We start from the raw sequence: 27,674 nt of genomic DNA on the forward strand, positions 1-27,674 counted from the left end.
CTGAAAAAAATGTGGAAGGCGCCTAGTTGGAATTACAAATTACAGTACGACAAGTGAGATGAACAACACATGACTTTAAACCCCCTCCCTTTGGCTCAGCAAGTTTAGCCACTGAGTAGCAAATTCTTACCAAGCAGGAAAATGCCAGCTTCAAACCCCACTGATTGCTGGTAGCTGATCTTTAATGGAGCATCAGTTGGCTTCTGTGCCATTTGATTAAGAATGAGGAAAAGAATCATCCAGGGTTTCCACTCCTGACTGGCATCTCATGACTCCTAGATAATCATTTAGGAATTGGGAACAATTGTTTTTTTATCCCTCTTCACCCTACTTCATCTCACCCCATCAGCATATCCCTCTATTCTTTTCACCCTCATGTATAGCTTCTCTTAAATGCATCTGTACAATTTGCCTCAACTACTCCATGTGGTAGTGAATTCCAGATTCTCAAAAAGTTTCTTCTGAATTCCTTATTGGATTTATTACTATCTTACATTTATGGCTGCTAGGTTTGGACTCTCCATATGTGGAAACATGTTCACTACATTGACCTTTTCAGTCCTCTTCATTATTTGAAAGACATCTGTCAGGTCATCCATCAACCTTCAGGCTCATGTGGAGCATAAAAACCAGCATAGACCTGTTGGGCCGAATGGCCTGTTTCTGTGCTGTAAATTTAGGAACATAGGAACAGGAGTAGGCCCTTTAGCCCCTTGAACCTGTTCTGCCATTCCCTGAAATCATGGCTGATCTACGACTTAACTCCATATACCTGCCTTTGCCCCATATTCCATTGATTAACAAAGATCTATCAATTGCAGTTTTAAATTTAACAATTGATCTATCAATTGCTGTTTGCAGAAGAGAGTTCCAAACTTCTACCACTCTCTGCATGTAGAAGTGTTTCCTAACTTCATTCCTGAAAGGTCTCGCTTTAATATTTTTTCAAAGTGACTCCTGACAACGCGGAGCATGCCCAGAGCCATCATGGATGTCATCAGTGTGTGCAAACCTTTGCCAGCTTGCCAGTATGAATGTGCGCATGACGTCACCATGCAATGACATCCTCACTTCTCAATAGTCGTCTCCATTCACCCGAACAGTACTCTGCTCCCTCCCACCATCCCTGCTTCAATTGCCGCTTCACCCCGCTAGATCCCCCCCAACACGGCTACTCGCTCCCGCCCCACCGGCTGCTTCCCCTCCTCAGCCACTCGCTCCAGACTTCGCCACTGCTCCGCCCCGATTCCCCTCGGCTGATTGTTCCCTGCTCCTCGTTTCCCATTCATTACCCCGCTCTCCAGCAGCCTGCTCCCCGCTTCCCTCCCGCCAGCAGCTAGCTCTAGGCCGCGTCGCTTCTCCTCACCTGGCCACTCGCTCCTACGTCGACCAGTCACAAAGAATGATCGAACGTGGGAGCGAGTGGCCAAGATGTGAGGAGTGGGGAACAATCGGCTGAGGGGAGTGGGGGGGGAGCAGTGCCAAGGTCTTGAGCGAGTGGCTGGGGCGGGGGGGGGTTGAAGGGGGGAGTGAGTGGCTGCAGGCAGCGGGGAGCAAGCAACCGGAGGCAGGGGGGAGCAGTGAGGCTGGAGCCAGTGGCTAAGGGAAAGCAGCGGGGAGCCAGTGGCAAGAAGACGGGTGCAGGAGGGACTGGTAAAGAGAAGCACAATGGCAGGAGGGAGCAGGGAGCTGTTGGGGGTGGGATGGAAATGACGATAGCAACCTTTGAGGGCATTTTCGGGTTGAATTTGTTTTCTGTGATAAATTGAGCAGCGCCATCTTTAATCCTGGCAGCTGCCTGAGACGTCGCAGACAGTGACGTTTCAGTAGAAGAGGCTGCATTGGCGCATGTGCTAGTACTGCGCCACCTAGTGGTTGCATTGTCAGCAAACGCAGCCTTTTTTTTTTACCATGCCCCCTAGTCCTAGGCTCCCCAACCAACAGAAATAGTTTCTCTCTATCTACCCTATCCGCTCCCCTTAATATCTTGAACATTTTGATCAAGTCACCCCTTAAATTTCTATGTAATTTTATGTAAGTTACCCTCTAATCCAATTGCACTGAAGTCCTTTTAACATCTCCACTACCATGTGTGGATATTGAATAATTACAGGAGCATGCTTGGCTGTGGTTCCCCCTGTACTCGAACAGGTCATTATTGCAGTTTGTGGGACCTTGCTGTGCACATATTGGCTGCCATGCTTCCTATATAGTAACAGTGACTACACTTCCAAAGTTCTGTATTGGCTGTAAAGTGCTTTGGGTCAACCTGAGATTGCGAAAGGTGTTCTATAAATACAAATTCTTTCTTACCGATGGTGACATCGTCTAATACAGCCTTGTTGTGTGTCAGATGATGCTGTATGTACATTAGGACCATATATATATTCCTTTGGCTGCTTTGCATAAGCTTCAGTTGTTTTCTTTGCAATTGGTGTAGCTAAGAATAGGAACATCTGACTTCGGAGCAGGAGTAGGTCATTCGGCCCTTTGAGCCTGCTCCGCCATTCAATAAGATCATGGCTCATCTGGTTGTGGTCTCAACTACTGTCTGCCCCCCATAACCTTTGACTCCCTTGTTGATCAAAAATCTATTTGACTCAGCCTTGAATAACTTTAATGACCCAGCCTCCACTGCAGTTGGGTGAAGAGAATTCCAGACTAACAACCCTTTGAGAAAAAAACCTCTCATCTACATCTTAAAAGGAAGACCTCTTATTCTTAAACTGTGTCCCCTAGTTCTATCTGCCCCACAAGAGGAAACATCCTCCCGGTATCCACTCTATCAAGTCCCCTCACGATCTTATATGTTTCAATAAGATCACCTCTCATTCCTGTAAACTCCAATGGGTATAGGCCCCAAACTGTTCAACCTTTCTTCATAAGCCCTTCATCCCCGGAATTAGTCGAATGAACAATCTCTGAAGTGCTTCTAACACAATTATAGCCTTTTTCATTGTTTTGTTTGTTTTGCCCATTTACCTATATTTATAGATACTACATCTTTGTCCTGGCAGACTCAAAGCTCACAACAAGCTACTTCAGCATCATGTGTTCCCTCTCAATGCCCAATTTGTTGCTGCACTTGCTATTCATCATGAGGAGGAGCTGTGCTTCCCAGGACACCATCAGACAACTGAACATAGAGTTTGCTCAAAACCTTTACCAAAAATTCACAGAGGGTGAAGAGAACCGCAGCATCATCATATCTCCAGTGGGTGTCAGTGTTGCATTGGAGCTGTTACAGTTAGGAGCCAAAGGAAACACCTTCACGCAGTTGGAAAACGCACTAGGATACACTGTTCACGGTACTGCTGAATCTTTCTCATCTGTGCTATACACATTAGTCACTGAGTTTAAAGAACAAAATAAGCAATTTGATTTAAGTAGGAGTAGAGTTTCCACAGGTCTGATCAGCGCAATCCAGGTGACATCAGCCAAAACAGTACAAAAGATCACAAAATTTTAAATGCAAGTTACATGGAGTGTGAATCACATCAAGGGTAAATTGAGTCTCCACGATTTTCAACTCTTGGTTTTAAAATCACTTTGCCTGAAACTGGCCTCACCAGCAGAAATAATGAGAATGGTGCATTTCCACCAATTACAGTGGAGGCTCTTCAAATTGAATCTGTTATATTTTCAGGCACACAGGCACTAAGAGGCAGGTTTTAAAAGTTATACATAAGAATTATTTAGTTTAGTAAGAAACCGACTAGGGTACAGCAATGAAGCTAGGAAACAGTTCAGAAATCTTCAAGCCATTTTAAGTGATGTAAGATCAGGTTTATAGCAGATGGTGGACTAATAACTTATTAAAATGCTTGTTTTATGGATAAACACATTTTCATCTTAAACTGCACCAAGTGACCACTCTTAAATACATAAATGAATATTTTTTAATGCAAAAGGAAAAAAATAAACAATTATGTTTTATTATGCTAGCTGATTGCGGTGGTTTAAGAAAGATTTTAGGTTTATCATTATGCAAATGAATGTTCGTGGAAGCTTGAACTGTAACCTAATAAGAGTAATTTTAAGTACAATTTGCACCCAAAATCTGAATTGAGCCCAAAGCAGAAACTTAACATCACCGCCCCCACCCCCCAATATGTAAGTGACAAGCATTGATTTCCAGAAATTTATGTTCTACTTGAAAACTAAAATGCTTTTTCTGTCTCTGCCCACCCTGAAACCCTCATCCCTGCTCATATTCAAATAAATCTCCTCTGCATGCTCTCCACTTGGGTGAAATAGTCAGACCTGGGACTGAATTTTACCAGGCCTCTGGCGTCGGGGGTCGTGGCATGGGGGCCCGGAAAATTCTTCTGGGAGAGGCCCGCCACGACCCCCAACGCCAAGAAGGCCCTGCTGCATTTTACCAGCAGCAGCGAGGCCTCAGTGCGGCCTCCCGCCGCTCAGCAGCGGGGCCTTGATTTGCCTAATAGAATTTATACAAATGCATGTTAATTAACTTACTTGGACCTGAGGGCCGTCCCACACCAATATTCTGACCGGTGGCCAGAAGTCACGTGCCTTCCAATCTCCGTTTAGGGATTCAAGGCGAGACACGGGTGGGGAGGGAGAGGAGTTTAAATTTCAGGTCGGTGGGGGGGGCGGGGGGAACAGAGGAAACTTATTCCATTGGCTGAGGGGATGGTGGGAAGGGCAATGATCAAAAGTTTGGGGGTGAAAGGCCAGGACTGGCAAAAATGGTTTTAGGAGGGGGAGAGGGAAATAAATTTATTGGTTGATGATGGGGCATGCTCATAAAATTCAGCCCTTGGTCTTCAACTATGGAGATAGTGCAAGAGGCATGAGGTTGACCTCTCGCTCTCAAAGAATGGAGTGATGGAGAAAGACTGGAGAAACTGGGGTACTTTAGCCTTGATAGATGAATGAAAGGGAGACTTTTTAGAAATATACAAAATGTTAAGCAGTAGATTAAGGTTAGAGCACAGCTTTCAGGTATGTCAGGATACTGAAGCAATGGGGGAAGGTGGTGAAAATTTAGAAGAGATCAAAGAAGTTATTGGAGTAGCATTAGGGGTAGGATAGACAAGCAAAGGGAAAATCTTAGATTCATTCAGTGACCACTTCAAACATGTGATGGGGAAATGTGCATCCTTTATTGAGATGGATGAGCCAAGTTGGACCAAATGGCTTTCCTCAAACCTTGTGTCAACTAAGATAAACAAAAGTAATTGTCCAAACACATTAGCCCACTTCATACCCTGCAGAGTGAGGTGACAAGGCCATTCAGCCCATTGAAAACTAATCATCTCTACAAACTGCTGTCCGCTCCTTACACACACAGTAAGGCTCCTGAATCAAGTATAACTCTTAAATACAATACAATACCAAAGTCTTCATGATTCAGCTCCAAGCAAGAAGGAATCTTGGTTCAAAGGAACCAAACAAAATGCCCTAATAAAAAGAAAAATACTGGAAAACTGAAATAAAAACAGAAAATGCTGGAAGTACTCAGGAGGACTGGCAGCATCTGTGAAGAGAGAGAAACAGGATTAATGTTTCTGGTCGATGATGTTTCATCATAACCGATTTCTGTTTCCCTATGTGCTGCCTGATTTGCAGACTATTTCCAGATTGTCCCCTTTTTATTTCAAACAAAATGCCTCATTTAAAAACAAACAACCCTCATTTAAAAAAAGAGCCTAGTTTTCTGACTGGAGGGCAGCAATTGAATTACCCATGTTAAAAACAACAACAAATTGCATTTATATAGCACCTTTAACATAGTAAAATGTCCCACGATGCTTTACTGGAGCATTCAAACAAAATGTGGTACAGAGCCACATAAGGAGATATTAGGGCCAGTAATCAAAGGGGTAGATTTTAAGGAGTGTCTTAAAGGAGAAAAGAGAGGAAGAGAGGCGAAGAGGTTTCAGGAGGGAATTCCAGAGCTTAGGGCCTTGGCAGCTGAAGGCACGGCCACCAGTGAGGCTGGAGAAGATTACAGAGCTAAGGAGATTCAAGGCCATAGAAGGATTTGAAAACAAGGATGAGAATTTTAAAATCAAGGCACTGCTTAATGGGAGCCAATGTAGGTCAGTGAGCACAGGGGTGATCGATGAACGGGACTTAGTGCAAGACACTAGCAGCAGAGTTTTGGATGATTTCAACTTTTGGGCGGGCAAATGTGAGAGACCAGCCAGGTCTTAGTGATTACATGGATTTGTGGTTGGAAGCTCATTTCAGGGTCAAATACGACACCAAGGTTGCGAAGAGTCTGGTTCAACCTCAGACAGTTTCCAGGGAGAGGGGTGGAGTTGGTGCCTTGGGAATGGAGTTTGTGGTGGGGACCAAAGGCATTGGCTTCAGTCTTTAGTTGGAGGAAATTTCTGTTCCTCCTGCATAGGGTGTCAGTCAAACAATCCGATAATTTAAAGACACTGGAGGAGTCGAGAGGGGTGGCGGTGAGGTAGAGCAGGGTGTCATCGGCATACAGGTGGAAACTGACACTTTGCCTTCGGATGATGTAGTCAAACATGTAGATGAGAAATAGGAAGAGGTCAAGGATAGATACTTGGGGGACACCAGAGGTAACAGTGTGGGAGCAGGAAGAGAAACTGTTCCAGGTGAATCTGTGCTTACGGTTAGATAAATAAGAACCATGTCTGTGCAGTTCCACCCAGTTGGATGACAGTGGAGAGGCATTGGAGGAGGATGGTGTGATCAACTGTATTAATGGCTGCAGTCAGGTCGAGAAGGACAAAGGGAGAAAGTTTACCTTTATCATAGTCACATAGGATATTATTTGTGACTTTGATAAGGGCTGTTTCAGTAATGTGGCAGGGGTGGAAACCTGATTGGAGGGATTCAAACATGGAGTTCTGGGAAAGATGGGAATGGATTTGGGAGGTGACATGTTCAAGGATTTTCGAGCGAAAAGGGAGTTTGGAGATGGGTGGTAGCTTGCAAGGACGGAGGAGTTAAGGTTTGACGTTTTTGAAGAGAGGGGTGCAGTTGTAAGCAGCAGCTCAAAGGTAGTAATCTCCGGATTACTCCCAGTGCCACACTCATGCGAGTAGAGAAATAGGAGGATAGTACAGATGAATGCATGGCTGGAGAGTTGGTAGCTGAGGGAGGGTTTTAGATTCCTGGGCATTGGGATCAGTTCAGGAGGAGATGGAACCTATACAAGCAGATAAGTTTCCTCAACAGGGCTGGGACCAAAATTATGGTGGAAGGATTTAAAGTAGCTTAGCAAGAGGATGAGATCCTGAGCTTAGATTCAGTACTAAGAAGCTGTGTAAAGTTTTAGTCTCATTTAAGGAGGAATATACTTGCACTGGAGGCAGCTCAGAGAGGGTTCCCTAGGCTGACTCCTGAGATGAAGAGTTGTCTTATGAGGAAATGTTAGTGTTATACAGCACAGAAATAGGCCATTCAGCCCATCATGTCTGTGCTGGCCATCAAGCACCTAACTATTCTAGTCCCATTTTCCAGCACTCTGCCCTTGTATGCTATGGTGTTTCAAGTGCTCACCTAAATACTTCTTAAATGTTGTGAGGGTTCCTGCCTCTACCACCACTTAAGGCCCGTTGAGCCTATACTCATTGGAGTTTAGAAGAATGAGAGGTGATCGTATTGAAACATATAAGATTCTGAGGGGATTGACAGGGTAGATGCTGACAGAATGTTTCCCCTCATGAGGGAATCTAGAACTAGGAGACACCATTTCAGAATAAGGTATCTCCCATTTAAGATGGCAATGAGGAGGAATTGTAAAATCTGGCACAGACACAATAGGCTGAATGGCCTCCTCCTGTGCTGTAAATTTCAATAAATCTATATAAGTGAATTGGAAGGGATCTTTTTTCCCCAGGAGTGAACACTGATTGAAGTAGGGTTGGGAGAAGGAAGTGAGTTATGGGTGGTGAATGATACAAGGTGGTGATCAGGGTTGGCCTTATCTGTAACAAAAACAAGAAATGCTGGAATCACTCAGCAGGTCTGGCAGCATCTGTGGAAAGAGAAGCAGAGTTAACGCTTCGGGTCACTGACCCGAAACGTTAACTCTGCTTCTCTTTCCACAGATGCTGCCAGACCTGCTGAGTGACTCCAGCATTTCTTGTTTTTGTTTCAGATTTCCAGCATCCGCAGTATTTTGCTTTTATTATGATGAGTTGAGATGCAGGTTGAAATTACTGGGGATGAGAAATTACTTGGTGCAGAGGCTGGGGGGGAAAGCAGTGAAGACATTTCAGTGAGAACATTTTTATGGTGCTTGAGCGGGCAATAAAGAACCATGACTTTAGATGAGAAATGAGATGGTGGAACAATTTGATACTCGAGGAGAAAATGCCGGAGGACAGACCAAGAGGTGATTTGGTGATAAGAGTCACACCATCACTGTGATGGCCTGGGCAGGAAAGTGGTAGAAGGTATAGACAGATGGAAAGGCTTCATTTAGGGGGAAGTGTCATAACTCCTCAGCCAAGTTTCTGTCAAGGCCACGATGTTGATGCAGTCAGCCACAATGAGCTCGTGGATAACAAGTGCCTTGCTCACAAGTGAATGGACATTCTGGAGGGAGATGTGGAGAAGGGAGGTAACAGCTGATCTGCAGGCAGAGTCTACAGGATCAGCACTGGGAGAGGTGAGCTGGACGGGGAGGAGAGTGGCAAGATTAGCTCCCAGTGGGTGCATTGGGTGGGTAGGTCAGCGAGTGTTTAGGATGGGGCAGTTGTTGCTTGTTGGGCCCTTCGGAGGATGCCAAGGGGGGCGCAAAGGGAAGCTGTAGGCTTATTGAAGAGTGAGTCAAGTGTGGAACAGGGCAAGGAGAGTAGGAAGGTCAAGGAGTACTGAAGGCTTGGGATAGGGATTTGGGAGGGCAGAGTACTCATGAGGACAGAAATGAAAGGAGGCATGACGACTGAAGGGTCTAGGAAGGATAAAGAAAGAAGTAAAAAGTGATGGGGGAGAAAAGGTGGAAGGATCGGGTTCGGACCTGGAGCCAAAACACACACACACACGTGGACACAGAAAAAACTTAAGTTACATCGGCCTGGTAATGTATCAATTATTAGAATATCTATCCTGGTAGTAAATGGGGAAAAGGAGGGAGCCCAGAGTTAAAGTTAGAGGTCCCGTGGTGGGATTAAGTTGACATAGATATGGTGGATCAGCATGGTGCACGAACAAACTGTTGTCCAATTTCAGAGTCAGGTATGGCAAGTGAGTGAAGTCCTGAAGCTATTTGTAGGGTATATTATCAGAGGGCACACTGATGGAGATATTTCATAGGATCATGGTATCATAGATTGTCTACAGCACAGAAGGAGGCCGTTCGGCCAGTTGTGTCTGTGCTGGCTCTATGCAACAGCAACTCACCTAGTCCTGTTCCCCGGCCGTTTCTCCATATCCCTGCAAACATTTTCTCTTCAGATACTTGTCCAATTCTAGTTTAAAGACCTTGATTAAATCTGCCTTCTCCACACTCTCAGACAGAGCATTCCAGATCCAAACCACCCGCTGCATAAGAAAGTTTTTCATCATGTCGCCTCTGGTTCTTTTGCCAATCAACTTAAATCTGTATCCTCTGGTTCTGGATCCTTTGGGCAATGGGAACAGTTTCTCCCTCTGTACTCTGTCTAGCCCCCTCATGATTTTGAACACGTATCAAATCTCTGCGTAATCTTCTCTTCTTCAAGGAGAACTGCCCCAGCTTCTCCAATCTATACACGTAACAGAAGTTCCTCATCCCTGGAACCATTCACGTGAATCTTTTCTGCACCCTCTCTAATGCCTTCACATCCTTCCTAAAGTGTGGTGCCCAGAACTGGACACAATACTCCAGTTGAGGCTGAACCAGTGTTTTATACAGGTCTATCATAACATCCTTATACTTTATGCCCCTATTTATAAATCCCAGGATCCCATATGCTTTATTAACCACTTTCTCAATCTGCCCTGCAACCTTCAATGATTTGTGTACATTTATCTCCGCAGGTCACTCTGCTCCTGCACCCATTTTAGAATTGTACACTTTATTTTTATTGCCTGTCTACGTTCTTCCTACTAAAATGAATCACTTCACACTTTTCTGCATTAAATTTCATCTGCCACTTGTCCGCCCATTCCACCAGTCTGTCTATGTCCTCGAAGTTTATCGTAGTCCTCCTCACAGTTCACAATACTTTCAAGTTTTGTGTCATTCGCAAGTTTTGAAATTGTACCCTGTACGCCCAAGTTTAGATCATCAATATATGTCACGAAAACCAGGGGTCCGAGCAGTCTCGGACTTGCTCTTGAAGCCATTGTATTTATGTGGCTTTTCCAGTTCAGTTTCTGGCCAATGGTAACCCCCAGGATGTTGATAGTGGGAGATTCAGCGATGGTAATGCCATTGAACGTCAAGGGGAGATGATTCGATTCTTTCTTGTTGGAGATGATCATTGCCTGGCACTTGTGTGGCTAAAATGTTACTTGCCACTTATCAGCCCAAGCCTAGATATTGTCCAGGTCTTGCTGCATCCAGACATGGGCTGCTTCACTATCTGAGGAGTCGTGAATGATGCTGAACATTGTGCAATCAGTGAACATCCCCACTTCTGACCTTATGATGGAGGGAAGGTCATTGATGAAGCAGTTGAAGATGGTTGGGCCTAGGACATTACCCTGAGGAACTCCTGCAGTAATGTCCTGGGACTGAGATGATTCACTTCCAACAACCACATCATCTTCCTTTGTGCTAGGTGGGACTCCAAACAGCTGAGAGTTTTCCCCCTGAATCCCATTGACTCCAGTTTAGCTAGGGCTCCTTGATGCAATACTCAGTCAAATGCTGCCTTGATGTCAAGGGCAGCTCACCTCTGGAGTTTAGCTCTTTTGTCCATGTTTGGACCAAGGCTGAAATGAAGTCAGAAGCTGAGTGGCCCTGGTGGAACCCAAACTGAGCATCAGTAAGCAGGTTATTTCTGAACAAGTGCAACTTCTAGCCTTGTCGACGACCCCTTCCATCGTTTTGCTGATGATCGAGAGTAGACTGAGAGGGAGGCAATTGGCCGGGTTGGATTTGTCCTGCTTTTTGTGTACAGGATATACTTGGGCAATTTTCCACATTGTCGGGTAGGTGCCAGTATTGTAGCTGTAGTGGAACAGCTTGGCTAGGGGCCCAGCTAGTTCTGGAGCACAGGTCTTCAGTATTCTTGCTGGAATATTGTCAGGGCTCATAGCCTTTGCAGTATCCAGTGCCTTCAGCCGTTTCTTGATATCATATGAAGTGAATCGGATTGGCTGAAGACTGACATTTGTGAAGCAGGGGACCTCAGGAGGAGTCCAAGATGGATCATCCACTCGGCACTTCTGGCTCAAGATGGATGCAAATACTTCAGCCTTATCTTTTGCACTGATTTGCTGGGCTCCCCTATTGTTGAGGATGGGGATATTTGTGGAGCCTCCTCCTCCTGTTAGTTGTTTAATTGTCCACCACCATTCACTGCAGAGCTTAGATCTGATCTGTTGGTTTTGGGATTGCTTAGCCCTGTCTATCACATGCTGCTTCTGCTGTTTGGCATGCAAGTAGTCTGTGTTGTAGCTTCACCAGGCAGATACCTCATTTTTAGGTATGTCTGGTGCTGCTCCTGGCATCCTTTCCTGAATTCTTTATTGAACCAGTGTTGGTCCCTCAGCTTGATAGTAATGGTAGAGTGTGGGATATGCCGGACCATGAGGTTACAGATTGTGGTTGAATACAATTCTGCTGCTGTAGGTGGCCCACCATGCCTCATGGATGCCCAGTTTTGAGTTGCTAGAGCTGTTCAAAATCTATGCCATTTAGCACGGTGGTAGTGCCACACAACACGAAGGAGGGTAACCTCAATGTGAAGATGGGACTTTGTCTCCATGAGTATGACTATGCCAGGCTATTGCTCAACTTCTCTGTGGAGCAGCTCTCCCAATTTTGGCACAAGCCCCCAGATGTTGCAGGGTCAACAGGGTTGTGTTTGTCATTGTTGTTTCAGTGGCTAGGTCGATGCCGGGTGGTGCATCCGGTTTCATTCCTTTGCTTACATTTTGTAGAAGTTTAATACAACTGAGTGGCTTGCTAGGCCATTTCAAAGGGCATTTAAGAGTCAGCCACATTGCTGTGGGCTTGGAGTCACATGTAGGCCAGAGCAGGCAAGGACATTGGTGAACCAGATGGGTTTTTACAACAATCGACAATGGTTTCATGGTCACCAATAGACTAGCTTTAATTCCAGATTTATTAATTGAATTCAAATTTCATCATCTGCTGTGGTGCGATTCAAACTCATGTCCCCAGAGCATAATCCTAGGCATCTGGATTACTAGTCCAGTGACATGACCATGATACCACCACCTCCCCAGTGCCCTGTTTTATGGCAGTTTAGCGAATGTCTTTTTAAAGTCCATGTATACCACAACAGGATTATCCTTATTAACCCTCTTTGTTACCTCATCAAAAAACTCAAGCAAGTTAGTTAAACATGATTTGCCCTTAACAAAGCTATGCTAGTTTTCCTTAATTAATCCACATTTGTCCAAATTAGTTAATTTTGTCCTGAATTATTGTTTCTCAAAACTTTCCCACTACCAAGGTTAAACTGATTGCCAAGGTTAAACTGATTGGCCTCTAGTTGCTGGGCTTGTCCTTGCACCCTTTTTTGAACAAGGCTGTAACATTTGCAATTTTTCAGTCCACTGGTACAACCCGTGTCTAAGGAGGATTGGAAAATTATGGCCAGTGCCGTCGCCATTTCCACCCTTGCTTCTCTGTATCCTCGGATGCATCTCATCTGGTCCTGGTGACTTATAAACTCCAAGTACAGCCAGCTTGTCTAATACCTCCTCTTTATCAATTTTTAGCCATGGTAATGAAGATCCAGGAAATGTGCAGAATGAGTTGTGGGGCAGAAAACAACCATGCAAAGTTGGAGGTCACGAAGATGCAGGAATGGCTGAGAATTATATTTCAGCACAGGAGAGTGCATCTCTGGGCGGGAACCAGACTGTAGCTGAAGCTAAAAGAAAAGTGAGGCGGTAGCAAGCTCAACATGGAGCAGAGGCGATGGGGAAGGGCTGTAAGATCAAAATTACTTTGAAATTTAAGCAACAGAGCAGCAGATGAGACACACCAGAGCTGAAAGGTGTAGTTGGATGCAGAAACAAAGTCTTAATGGACAGAAAAGTCCAGGAATTTGGAAGCCAAATTTAAGAAAAGATCTAGTGCCTACTGAAGGCAACAGACCAGAGATGGGGCAGTGGTGTTTTAAATTAGCAGTTAACCTTCAGTAAGGGGTAAAATGCAGCCAGTATTAGAGCCAGCGAAACAGTGGAGGAGAGAAGATTGCGGGAAAAAGGGCAACAGATGGATAAGGAGAGAGCTACACAGTAAGGAAGTTGCTTGGGAGCAGACTGTGCAGGGGTCATCCTGTTTTATTGCAAAAGCAAAACAATGCAGATTCTTGAAATCTGAAATAAAAACAAAATGCTGGAAATACTCAGCAGGTCAGGCAGCATCTGTGGAGAGAGAAACAGAGTTAACATTTCAGGTCGATAACCTTTCATCAGAACTGGGAAAAGTTAGAAATGTAATAGGTTTTAAGTAGGTCAAATGGCAAAGGGTAGATAAAAAACAAAAGGGAAGATAGAAAATGCTGGAAATTTGAAGTAAATACAAAGTGCTGGAAATACTCAGCAAGTCTGGCAGCATCTGTGGAGAGAAACAGTTAACGTTTCAGGTTCTGATGAAAGGTCATCGACCTGAAACATTAACTCTGTTTCTCTCTCCACAGATGCTGCCAGACTTAAGTATTTCTAGCACTTTCTGTCATTATAGATCTCATATTTTCACACTCTTCCCTTTGAGAAGTGTGTGAAGTAGTGCAAGGATTCACAGACGAACAATCTTACAGTCCATAGGGCGGCACAGTGGCGCAGTGGTTAGCACCGCAGCCTCACAGCTCCAGGGACCCGGGTTCGATTCCGGGTACTGCCTGTGTGGAGTTTGCAAGTTCTCCCTGTGTCTGCGTGGGTTTTCTCCAGGTGCTCCGGTTTCCTCCCACAAGCCAAAAGACTTGCAGGTTGATAGGTAAATTGGCCATTATAAATTGTCACTAGTATAGGTAGGTGGTAGGGAAATATAGGGACAGGTGGGGATGTTTGGTAGGAATATGGGATTAGTGTAGGATTAGTATAAATGGGTGGTTGATGTTCGGCACAGACTCGGTGGGCCGAAGGGCCTGTTTCAGTGCTGTATCTCTAATCTAATCTAAATGTGAACAATCCTTCCATTGCATAACCATGCATAAAGTAGCTGAATGCGTGGCTAGTCCTATACAGCAGGAGTGTTTTATGGGCTCCCACAATCCATAAAAAAGGGGGTGGGGCACCCACACACACACCAGTCACAAGAGGGGGGAGGGGGGTGGGGGGCACCCACACCAGTTACAAGTATTCCACAAGATTCGGAGCTGGAGCTCAAGTAACCAATTTACTGGGAATGGCTGGGGACGGGGTTCGACTCAAGCAGGAAAGATATTGCTAAATCAAGTCATCTTATCAAAAGAAGCACATTCTAAGATGCCCATCTCATGACTGACATCACTATTGGTCTGCCTCAATTTGTGTTTTGAATGGTTTTATTAGATTTTTAATTTACATAATAAAGCAGAATAAGTATTAGTACAATTTTTAAGGTTAGTTACCATCGCTAAGCCGTCTTCCATAGCAGTTTCTGGATGTATTTGAAACGCAGCCGTATATATTTTGCAGACTCGCGAGCACGGCATTTCTTGCGGAGCGTGTATGGGAATTTGACACACTCTACCCACACTCCAGCAGTTCAGCTGGCCTGTGGCCTCTTTGTGGAATCCAGCATCCAGCTCTCTCCACATTTCTCAGAGGACACTGCAATCTGGGTAAATGGCAGCCTACAACGGGTGAACTTCAACAATCCCAATGAAACCGCAATGCTGATAAACAAGTGGGTTGGCACCAAGAGTCGAGGTAACCAGCACTTGCCTGAACTTTTTATCATGTGCTGATACTTTGTAGCATATTTGCATCTGAATTTCAGATGATTACAAATGGAAGAACTTGATTTGTTTAAGAGATAGAATCACAGCTAGGATATTATTACACTAACTCTAGTTTCTGGAAAGAAGAAAGATTTGCACCGGTAAAATGCCTTTTCCAACTGTGGGACGTCCCAAAGTGTTTTACACCAATGACTACTTGTGTGACATCTAATCACTGATGTAATGTAGGAAATGCAGCAGCCAATTTGCATGGAGCAAGATCCCACAAACAGCAATGCCAAAATGACCAGATAATACTTTTTTTTTTCAAGTTTTAGGTTGAAGGATGAATATTGGCCAGGACACTAGGGAGCACACCCTGCTCTTCAAAATACTTCCACTGGATCTTTTATGTCCACCTGAGAGGGGAGGCAGGGTCTTCATTTAAAATGTCATCTGACAGTGTATCTGTGACAATGCAGTGCTCCCTCAGGACAGCAATGGAGTGCCAGCCTATATTATGCATTCCAAGTCTCTGGAGTGGGGCTTTAACACTCAATCTTCTGACTCAGAGGTGAGAGTGCTCCACTGATCCGAGGCTGACACCGAAGAGAAAAGCTAGCTGCTCTGAAAACTCTGGTGCAGTTTGAAAATTTAAATTGTTTAAAAATCTGGTCATAAAAAGCCTACACCAATAAAAGTGACTATGAAGCTATCAAATTGTTGTAAAAACCCAACTGGTTCAGTAATATCCTTTAGAGACACAAACCTGCTGTTCTCACCCAGTCGGGGAGTGTATGTGACTCCAGTCTCACACCAGTTGTGTGAGGACAATTGCTGTCCTCTGAAATGGTCTAGCAAGCCACATCAGTTGTATTAAACTGCAACAAACGGGCTACAGTAGTTCTAGAATGTGGCTCACTACTACCTGATCAAGGCAGAGAGATGGGCAATAAATTTAGGTCTTGCCAGCATCACCACATGCTGAGAATACAATAAAAGGCTCACTATTATATGCCATTGTAATCTTGAAGACATTTCCCAGTTTAACCTTTTATTCTGCATTGTGGAGCTGCAGCATGTTGGAGTATCATGTAAGGGCAGAATGCACATTCAATTTCCAGATCTGCAGGGTTCCTGATGTCCACCACATTGTTATGTGGAGGTGATGAATACAGGTCCAGGTGGAAACTTGGGGGCTGGTCACTCAATCACCCTCTTGGTTACGGCCACTTCTTGGCTCAGAGAAATAAAGGGATTCTATAAAGAAAACTGAATTTACAATGACAAAATAATAATCAGGACACAAATAAAAGATAATTGGCAAAAAGACACAGAGGGGAGATGAGAACTATTTTTATACAGTGAATGATGATGATCTGAAATGCACTGCCTGAAAGGATGGTGGAAGCAGATTCAATAGCAATCTTCGCAAGGGAATTGGATAAAACACTTGAAAAGGACAAGTTCTTTCAGGCATGATGGGCTAAACAGCCAGTTACTGTGCTTTAAGATTTATAATCCTGTAGAGAATTGGAATGGAGATGGCATTGGTTCCTGATACCTTCATCTCTGCTTACTCAAGTTGATTTGCAGATCAGTCCAACTAATGCATGGCTCCAATTTGGTTAATGTTTCAGTTAGAAGGGTGTTGAGATTAGTAAACAGTTGTTTCAATTTAGTTTCAGCTTCCATTAGCACTCAAAGGGGTACTTCAAATATTTTTTAAATCTTCATTTTCAGGTCTTTTGTGGTTGCTGTACGAAATGATCTGATTGGCCCTAAACATGTGACCAATAATACCATACCATTAGCTTGGACTAAAGGGAGAGTGTAGAGAGCTTTTCTCTTCCCTGTTGAAAGGTTGTGGGGTCTTGAGCACATGATTTATGCTGACACTCCAGTGCAGTACTGATTGAGCACTACACTGTAGGAAGTGCCATCTTTTGGAGGAGATGTTAAATTGAAGCTCAGGAGGATGTTATAGAGCCTGTGGCTGAAGACAATGAGAGGACGTCGCCCTGGTGTCCTGGGCAATATTTTTCCCTCAACCACCATCAGGAATAGATTTTCTATTGTTTGTGTTTGTGGAACCTTGCTGTGAAGAAATTGACTGCCACGTTCATGATCTTATAGCAATGACTACATTTCAAAAGTATTTCATAGGTATAAAGCACTTTGGAACCTCCCGATATCATAAAAGGTGCTCTACAAATGCAAGTCTTCCTTTTCTTTTTATTAACGCGTCCTAGATATAGGCATTCATGCATCAGATACCAAATTTCTTGTGGACATTTACACACACATCCAAAACTGCATAATGGCATAAGAAGTAAAACCTTTAAGACCCAAAATTTATTCTGTCTGAACGGTTGCCTGCAAGGGGTTATAACTTTTTTTAAACAAATGATCCTAATATTCAATAGGTAAACAAAGAGGGTGCATCCAACTAATTAATAAGAATGTGATTCTAATACACAAACAGTACAATAAAGGCATTACGAAAGGCCTCCCCAATTCAGTAGTCTGCTTCTGATTAAAGCAACAAACTAATATTTTACAAGTCTCAACATCTGGTCTGTTTGTTGAATATCCTATTTGGTAGGTTTTGCTCTTCCTTCTCAGAGGGCACCTGAATTGAAGGTTTGAGAAAAGGGTGTGAAGAAACAGAAATCGTTGCAAATCCAGTCTCCCTAGCACTCGCACAGACTTCTAGTCTTGGAGCTACACATAAGCCCAGGAGAGTTTATTTGTTAGTCATTAGAAAATGAGCCAGTAGGTGAAACCTGCTTAAAACAATATCGCAATTCTATTAATACTTGATGACTTTCATTGGATAAAGGTAGCCATAGCTTGCAACTACGATACATATTTGTAGATTTGTCAAACCACAGTTATGACATTGTAAAATTCTTGTGCAATTATGGTATCAGTCATATTCCACCATTGTTAAATGCAAATTTTCAATACACTACATTCTTGGAAATGCTTAGGACCGAAATAATCTGGCATTCTATAACAGTGTCACTTATCTTTACAGGTGAAATTAAAGATTTTATGTCACGACCCATGGCAAGTCCATCGCTTACACAGATTGCTGTAATCAGCACTATGTATTTTAAAAGCACGTGGCAGAATCCCTTTTCACTCTCAAAGACCCAACACCTCTCATTTACCAAAGCAGACGGCTCTGTCATTAAAGTGCCCATGATGTATCAAACATCAGCGGTAAACTATGGTACGTATCATACCATGACTGGTAATGCAGTGGTTATAGGACTGGATGAGTAACCCAGAGAACGAGTATTCAAATCCCACTATGGCAGTTTGGGAATTTTAACTTGAAATTAAAAGCGGGCATCTGTAAGAGTGACTATGAGGCAGATAGTAAAAATCCAACTAGTTCACGAAGATGCTTTAGGAAGGAACCCTGCTGTCCGTTCCAGGTAATGGCCATTTGTGGTGCAGTTCCACACCAACGTGGCCGATCATTAACTGTCCACTGGACTGGCCAAGCAAACCATTCAGCTGAATTGTTACATCTCAGGGCAATGGGTACCAAATACCAGTCTTGCCAGCGACACCCAAATCCTGAGAATAAATTTTAAGCATTTGATGCAAAGTGTCAATTCTGACCTTCAAGTTGACAGAATTATGTTTGTCCATTTAAGAGGTAAAAGAAAGTTGCAAATGTTATTGGCAGCTTGGATTTAAAAACAATGTACAAGTTAGAATCATACAGATTTTATCCCTACTAGGAGCTCTTGACATTTGTGTCATCAAGGACAGAAATTGAACAGAAACCAGGAACATCTATTGAGCAAGCCAGTGGGAATTATGGAAGTATTTTCAAAGAGCCAACAGTGGATCAGCTTCCTGCCCTCTTGACCAAAAGACATTATATGGAATGCAAGAACTGAACTAAAGCAGTGAGAAAAATAACTAGGAAAAATGTCTGAATGATAGAACCGAAAGGAAAAGGGAGAAGGCTTTCCACATAGGAACAAAAGTCAGCCATTCAACCTCTCAAACCTGCACTGCCATTCAGTTAGATCTTTACCTCAACTCCAGTTACATGACTTTACTCGATATCCTCACCCAACAAAATCTGTCTGCGGGCTACCTGCTGGTCAATATTAGTACTTGGCCTGGCAAATTTGAGAGTTCACACAAAAGAAAAAAAGTTAGTTGCATAAATATTGCAATTACATGGTTCCAGGTTCAAGTCCCACTCCAGGGCTTGAGCACAAAAATCTATGCTGACACTCCCAGTGCAGTACTGAGGGAGCACGGCACTGTTGGAGGCACCGGCTTTCAGATGGGATGTTAATAAAAGCAAAATACTGCAGATGCTGGAAATCTGAAATAAAAACAAAGGGCTGGAAATACTCAGCAGGTCAGGCAGCATTTGTGGAGAGAGAAGCAGAGTTAACATTTCAGGTCTGTGACCTTTCATCAGATAAGATGTTAAACTGAGGCCCCATCTACTTGTTCAGGTGGATGCAAAGATCCCATGGTACTATTTCAAAGAAGAGCAGGGGAGTTATCCCTGTTCTCCTGGCCAATATTTATCCCTCAATCGACATCACAAAAATAAATGATCTGGTCATTATCACATTGTTGTTTGTGGGAGTTTGCTGTGCGCATAGTGGCTGCCGTGTTGCCTGCATTACAACAGTGACCACACTTCAAAAAGTACTTCATAGACTGTAAAGCGCTTTGAGATGTCCAATGGTCACGAAAGGTGCTATATAAATGCAAGTCTCGCTTTAAAAAAAAGTTGTACACAGCCACTTCTAAATCTTAATTCAATCTTAAGTTACATTTGCCATAACAATGTAAAACTGGGACATCAGACTGATTTTTTTTTTAAAGCACTAAGTAAAATAGAAATGTTCTGGCCAGAAAATTTCTGGTTCAACCAACCTTCCCTTCCAAACTTACCAACAGGGTCTTTAATGGCAATTGGGGAACTAAGAGTCCAGCTTCCACTGTCCTAGCTTTTTAAAAACCTGTCACTATCCCTTGATTTATAATTATATCAGCCTCTTATCAAACCAAATAGAAAAGCAAAATACTGCAGATACTGGAAATTTGAAACATAAACATAAAATGCTAGAACTACTGAGCAGGTCAGGCAACGACTGTGGAGAGAAAAACAGAAAAAGTGTCATGTCTGCGTGTGTAGCTTCTTATTAAACAGACTAATTGAATTGCTCTTTCAAAGAGCTAGCACAGGCATGATAGGCTGAATGGCCTCCTTCTGTGTTGCATGGTTTTATGTTTCTCTATGTACGATTTCCTCATTTAGCTTCACTATTCTGCAAGAAATGTTGCAGGTCAGTTTACTTAGCAATCCATTTACTGTCTAATTAACTGAGAGACCCACTGCCCCTTATTTTGTCCCAGATGGTTCAGTATTTTATCCAACATCACAGCAGAAAAAATATTCTTCTTTCACTTTTTCAAGTCAAGTTGCAGCTTGCTAAAAATCTGCTCCCTGTGGGGATTATTCCAATAACAGATACATGTCAAGTCTTAGTCAGCACCTTCTCATTTAAGCATAAGATTTCCATAGGGGCTATTACAGCTTCTTTGCAAGTATATTGAGAACAGAATGTGTGTGACAGCCTGACTCTCCTTGACATCTCTTCCCCACCTCCCTGAATATAAACTGCCCCATTATGGTTTATTTTTTGTCAAGGCTACTTTTAATACCAGTATTTTCCCCTTTCCTTAATAATTTACAGGCCAAATCAAGACTGGAAGTAATCAGAGGTTTATAGTGGTTGAACTTGCCTATCTGGAACATGCGGTAAGCATGTTCATTATCATTCCCAGTGAAAGGAAAAACCCTATCTCCTCTGTAGAGCCGCACATCACAGCTCGAACACTTTCAACATGGACCAATAGCATGAGAAGAATGAAAATGGAAGTTTTCTTACCCAAGTAAGTCTGCTCTGTATTATATACCTCAATGGGATCCTCAGTAACCTCAATGTGTTGAACTTTGTAATTGCTATTGATGTCAGTGATCGATTCATGAATCTATCAACTCCAGAAATCTATTTCCCATCAAAATAAATCCAAACTCTTGCAGTGGCTGAAGCACAAAGCCACCACTCAAATTGATCTGTTGAAAATGACAGACTACTGTTGTACTGTGATCGGGACCGCAGTTTTAGCTTCATTTTAAAATGTAAGACACCTGCTGAATTAAGCTTATGATGAGCTTCCAAATTGTGCTAATAGCCATTTCAGTGCCTGGGAGACCCACTTATGAATGAATACATCTCATCAATTTATTTTTGGCTTCCTCTTGGTTATTTGATCTTCCTGATTGTTCGGTTCATTTAATGTTATCTTGTTTAATCCTTTTGTGCTTCAGATGAAGCTAGTTGAGCTGGGATATCCTTCAGCAGTTGTTCCTGCTTTACAGTGTGGTTAATTTGTGATCATTTTTGATGATTAAATTTCTCTGTCATTATTGCAAAACTGAGCCAAATACATTAAGATTGGTGTTTACTGCAGCTATTTTGTTTAATTTTAGGGAAAAATGATAATATATTCATTTATTTCTTCTTCTATAGATATGTAATTGAAATCTCTTCTGCTACCTATGGTGAGATTTTATCCCACTCTTTGTTTAGTGAATGTGGTACTCAATAAAATGAAGGGCACAGTGCTTGGGAATGCATTATTTTTCTGCTATTTTATAGGCAGTATCAATAATATGATCTCCCAGCCAGATGCAGAGCATAACTGCCTCCACTTTGCCCCAACCAGTGAGCTATTTCCATTCCCTGCAAAAGCCATCCTGTACCACTGAATGAGATTGCCAACTACCAACAAGTTACATGACGATTTTCACAATGGATTAATTAAGATCCAGGAAGAAGCAGGGACGAGGGTGAATTTTGGCCAATCGACCTGGACTGGACTGGAATCCAGATCTGAGGTGAAAGGATAGTGCTGCAACTTGTAGCAACACCCAATCCCTGAAATTTCATTTTCAAACTTTCCTTTTGGTCTATTAATCCAATTTGCCAGTTTCCTCAATGGTACATTCAATCTGCCTTTAAACTTTGCAAAAAAATGTACAAAGAGATCAAGGCCACTGGCCATTGGATTTCCTCCCTCCCCATGGAGCAACTCATTGCAACTGAAATATATTCTAATAAGTAAGGCTCCCTTTACAGTAGGGAAATCATGGCACATACAGGCTTTAACCATGCTGAATTGGAATACTGCACACATGACCTTTAGCAATAGGTTTTGTTTGACGCTACAAGAACATATTCCTCTCTTTTACAAATTTCTTTTACTTCATCTTCCCCCAGACCATACCTCTCGTGTACTCAAAGCAAGGTGCGGATAATCTGCTCAAGTCCAGACTTAGTCCACTGGAAAGTTAAAATTAGTGGGGTGGGGAGTGGTTGAGAGATCAAACCTGCATCCCACCACTCCATGATTGCATACACTTATATACTGCTATGTTGTTTTAATGACCCTCAATTTTTAAACAATCATATTTGGGGGTAATTTTAATCTACCCCATCTGACAGAAAACTGACAGGATCAGACTGTCTACCTGTCTTACACTACACCCACTGTCTTGTAGTAGAGCATTAAACTGACTGTATCTTGTCCCACTTTTAATCTGTAGGTTTAAGGTGCAAAACAAGTTCAACCTTAAGACGGTGCTAACCACTTTGGGAATCACTGACCTTTTCAGTCCCAGTAAAGCAGACTTCAGTGGAATTTCTGGTAAGCAGCATACTAATCCTAATAAGCCAGGATAGGTTTATATTTCAGTTCAAACTGTAATATTTTAATAAGATGACTTTTAATATTCTTGTATAGTCACAACCAATTTGGATCTCCCGTGGTAAAATCTTCAAAGCATACATGCAGAAAAATTATTTACTTGTTGACATTTTAAGCATTTTTTTTCCAAGATGAAAGAAAGTAAGCAAATGGCTTCCGGCAAACAACAATGAAAGAAACAAAAATCAAGCTCCATCTTTAAATGCAAAATATGATTTTGAGTGTTTGAGTAATAACTTGTGTGGTTTCATAATTTTAGAGCAAGAAAAACTGTTTGTTTCTGAAGCTATCCATGAAGCAAAAATAGAAGTAACAGAGGATGGCACCGAAGCAGCAGCTGCTACAGGTATTTAACAAGAAATGCTGGAACCACTCAGCAGGTCTGGCAGCATCTGTGGAAAGAGAAGCAGAGTTAACGTTTCAGGTCAGTGACCCTTCTTCGGAACTGGAACTGGTCACTGACCCGAAACGTTAACTCTGCTTCTCTTTCGTGACCCTTCTTCGGAATTGGAACTGGTCACTGACCCGAAACGTTAACTCTGCTTCTCTTTCCACAGATGCTGCCAGACCTGCTGAGTGGTTCCAGCATTTCTTGTTTTTATTTCAGATTTCCAGCATCTGCAGTATTTTGCTTTTATGCTACAGGTATTTACTGTCTTGAAGGAGGATCCCAGAGTATTGAGGAGAACAAGTTTCTTTCACACCATGATAGACATTCATCTGAGACATACAAAAATAAGGACAAATCTGTTCCCTTACATTGGAATGGCAGATGCAGTGCTCAGACATGGTGAGAGGGCTCATCATACATTTTCTGGAAAGTTAGCAAGTATATTAAATCTGCCTTAAACCTGTGGTGTCAGCTGTGGACAGCACTCTTACCTTTTGAGTCAGAAGGTTGTAGGTTCAAGTCCCACTCTAGAGACTGGAGTAGAGTGTCTAGGCTGATACTCTAGTGCTGCAATGTCAGAGGTGCCATGAAACCATCTGCCCTTTCGGGTGACGTAAAAGATCCCTTGGCACTATCATGAAGAGCAGCAGGGGAATCCTGACCCTCAAACAACATCACTAAGATGGGAGTATCTGATAATTTATTCCATGACCGTTTGTAGGACCTTTCTGTGCACAGATTGGCTCTTTCCCCTGTTGGGGTGGGGGTTGGGGGGGGCAGTCAAAGCGCATCTAAACTCTGTTAGTGGTCGAGGCCTTAAAATTGCCATGTCTCATCCCAAGAGAGCATGTGGAGGATGTTGCAAGGATAAATGGATTTTTAAGTGTTAGTTTCAAAAAGTAAAGCTGGGATAGGTGGCAGGGATATGAAAGGAAGAGCATTTCACACCTAATCTGATTAGATATAATCACTTCTCCTCACTTGTCATGTATATGGCAGTGACCTTTTCCCAAAGAGGAAATGCATCTGGTCAAATATACCAAATTTAGGGTTCAGATTCCAATGTCAATTGGGCTCATAAAAAGGAAAGTAAAAGGGTAGAAAATTATACGATACAAGAGATTCCTTCAAGGCAGTAAAATGAAGGATGTACAAAATGGCTGAAGGATGATCTGAAGGATAGATCTATTCATAAGCAATGTAATCATACGGCTAATAACAGAGCAATTTACAATTAAATGAAAGATAGGCTGAGCCAATCTCAGCTGATGCAACAGAACCCGGGGTTTGGTGGTGGTGGGGTGGGGTGCCAACTGACAGTCTGGGTTTCTATTCCCATGCGGGGAGAATTCACTTGCATGGAAAATGTGAAGATCAGGGTTGTAGCCAAACAGCCTTACCAAGAAGCCTGTACTTCAAGAACAACACTTGGGTGAAGCACCAGAGGGTTGGTAGCACCCACAGAACATCAAATTCAAGTGAGGGGCACAGGGGGAGAAAAATTTGAGTGGGGAGAAGAAATGGAACAGTTAAGACAAATGTAAACTTAAAACGTGGGTATTAAATCTTACTTAAACCTAGAAAGTATATTTCACAACTATAGAAGTAAACACAAACCATTTTGAATGGCCTTAAACTTACCGTAGATCTCGTAACTATATTCCATTTTGTTTTAGCTATGATTTTACTGAAAAGGTCCCGAGCACTTGCATTTAAGGCGGACAGACCATTTTTCTTTCTACTGCGGCAAGCCAACACAGGTAATATATAATATTTATATCTATTGTTTATTATGCACAACATAAGTAATACGACTAATCTCAGCTGCTATAGCTCTTGTTCAAGGTCGAATGTATTTTACACACTAACTCAGTCGTACAAACAGCAAAACCGGGCAAGGCGATTGAACAACCTGCCCCTATGTTGCACAGAATGTGTTCAATTCACAGCCAGTAGAAACAAACCAACATTAGTTATAACTTACATTTTTATAGCACCTAAAATGTAGAACATCTTAAGGCACTTCACAGAAGCACCAGCAGCCAAAAATGGCCACCGAGCCAAAGAAGCAGATAGTAGCAGGACTCACTAAACTTTTGGTCAAAGGTGAGCTTTAAAGAGAGTCTCCTGACTAGACAGGTGGAAAGGTTTAGGGAGAAAATTCCAGAACAAAGGACTTACAGGGCTTAAGGTATGGCTGCCAAAGGTAGGGTTGCCAACAGTGGGGCAAAGGGAGGAAGGATGCATACACACTAGAGTTGGAGACAGAGCTGTCAGGGGAGTTGTGGGTCAGCTGGGAGAGGTTACAGAGATAGGGAGGATCAAGGCTATGGCGGGATTTAAACACAAGGATAAGCATTTTAAATGTGAAGCATTCAGGATTGCGAGCCAATGAGCACAGGAATAATGGGTGAACGGGACTTGGTCCAGGATAGGATACAGGTAGCAGAGTTTGGATGAGCTCAAGTTGACAGAGGACAGAGAGTAGAGGATGGGAGACCAGCTAGGAAAGCATTGGAAAAGTCAAGTCTGGAAGTAATAAAGGTGCAGCTGACCGTTTCAGCAGATGGGCTGAGGCAAGGGTGGAGAAAATCCCACACAAGTTAGAAAGACTGCATTTTCACCCAGGATGCTGACTGGTATACTGCACATAACATGGGTAACTCTCATTGCAACACTGCTCCACACCTTGCAGCTGGACCGATTGTACTGGATGCAGGACAGAAATGAACACAGCCGTGCTACACTGAAATATACTCTTGCTTAAACCATGTTTAGTGTGAAGTTGGTTATCCTTCAATGATAAGGGAATGAAAGCCACCCATCTTCATGCATCTGTCACCTTGATTCCCATCTTGATAAAAAGTACTTCACTCCGCGCATTTCCACCTCTGCAAGACTTAGAATGGTACAACAGAGGTGGCGGCCCAGTCAGCCCATCGTGCCTGTGCCACTTCTTTGGAAGTTACTAATTAGCCCCGCTCCTCTACCTTGCAAATTTTTCTAAACGGAGATCTAATTCCCTTTTGAAAGTTACTATCGAATCTGCTTCCGCTATCTTTTAGGCAGTGCATTCCAAATCATAGCACGGCTAGTAAAAAAAATTCTCATCTCCTCCTGGCTTTTTTGCCCATTATTTTAAAATCTGTGTTCTCTGGTTACCTGCTGCCAGTGGAAACAGTTTCCCCTCATCTGCTCTATTAAAATCCCTTATAATTTTCGATATATCTATTAAATCTCCCCTTGACCTTCTCTGCTGAGGAGAACAATCCGAGCTTCTCTAGTCTCTCCACATAACTAAAGTACCTCATCCCTAGTACTATTCCAGTAAATCTCCTCTGCACCCTTTCCAAGGCCTTGACATTGTTTCTAAAATTTGGGGCCCAGACTTGAAAACCATACGCTAGCTGAGATCTGATCAGTAATTTATAAAAAGTGACTTGCCTTACTTATGGTATGTGTAGTATATCAATTCATGTTTCTGGTAATTGCATCAGTGACATTTTACATACTGACTGTAATTAAATCAAACAGTTGATCATTTGTAACTACTGCTCAAAAATAACACTTCTACATATGAGCTAATAATTATAATACAATACATAGCATTCTAATTCTTCAAACTGATTGGACTTTTAGTTTTTGATTTATGAATATGTAAAATGATAAATATTAATATTGTCCCTTTCATTCCACAGGAACAATTCTTTTCATGGGCCGAGTAATGGATCCTCTTGAATAAAGACATTCCAAAGTGTGTGCTTTTTCCAATTTTCAATTTAGACATTCTGGCTGTTTGGAGAAATTTATAGTGCATTATATTTATTAACTACCTACCTTGTCAATTTAAAAAGCAAACAGTCTAGCTGAAAGAGGGATTATATATTTACCATACATGTGCTTTCTTATATAAATTTGGAGTGCCAAACTAAGTTTGCATGCCATTATACATCAATCCTTATTTAATCGACAGCATTGTAATGCTAAAGACTGCAGCTAACATGCACGCATTGAACACAATAGTTCCTGTGAACATTAATATTTCTGCTCATCGCTCTTCTGCCAATCAGCATTTGCTCAGTGAAAGTGCTATTGATATGCGTCAAAGAGTGAAGTCATCCATGAGAATTTTACACTGTCAGTACATTTCATTCCCTCCAACCTTCCCTCCCCTTTAAACATTCAGGCTTACCTTGTATAAAAGGGGACGTTCAATCCAAATCTCATGCAACCTGTGACCACCAATTGTGTGTGCTACCAACACATTACACAGCTGAGATGATAATGGTCAACACTGGTAAAAGTGGCATCCACTCCAGTAGGCAGTATTTTTTTCATTGCAATGGAGCCAGTCACTTCCCCTTTACTTGGGGTAAAAAAAAGCACCCAGAGTCCCGGAGGCTGGTTACATATACATAGGAAAACAATCCAATATAAAATAGATTTTT

General features: G+C 42.6%; 1 protein-coding gene across 1 annotated transcript; it reads left to right on the forward strand.

Annotated features, from left to right (window-relative positions):
* The first annotated feature begins 3,049 nt into the window (after positions 1-3,049).
* On the forward strand, positions 3,050-26,968 carry serpine3 (serpin peptidase inhibitor, clade E (nexin, plasminogen activator inhibitor type 1), member 3). Its single transcript, XM_068039857.1, has 8 exons — positions 3,050-3,308; positions 14,764-14,997; positions 18,049-18,246; positions 20,759-20,957; positions 22,675-22,775; positions 23,095-23,181; positions 24,903-24,972; positions 26,914-26,968. The coding sequence occupies exons 1-8, from the start codon at positions 3,050-3,052 to the stop codon at positions 26,966-26,968; spliced, it is 1,203 nt and encodes a 400-aa protein (XP_067895958.1).
* Positions 26,969-27,674: the final 706 nt, after the last annotated feature.

The sequence above is a fragment of the Heterodontus francisci genome, chromosome 10 (genome assembly GCF_036365525.1).
Source record: "Heterodontus francisci isolate sHetFra1 chromosome 10, sHetFra1.hap1, whole genome shotgun sequence".
In the NCBI taxonomy this organism is placed as follows: Eukaryota; Metazoa; Chordata; class Chondrichthyes; order Heterodontiformes; family Heterodontidae; genus Heterodontus; species Heterodontus francisci.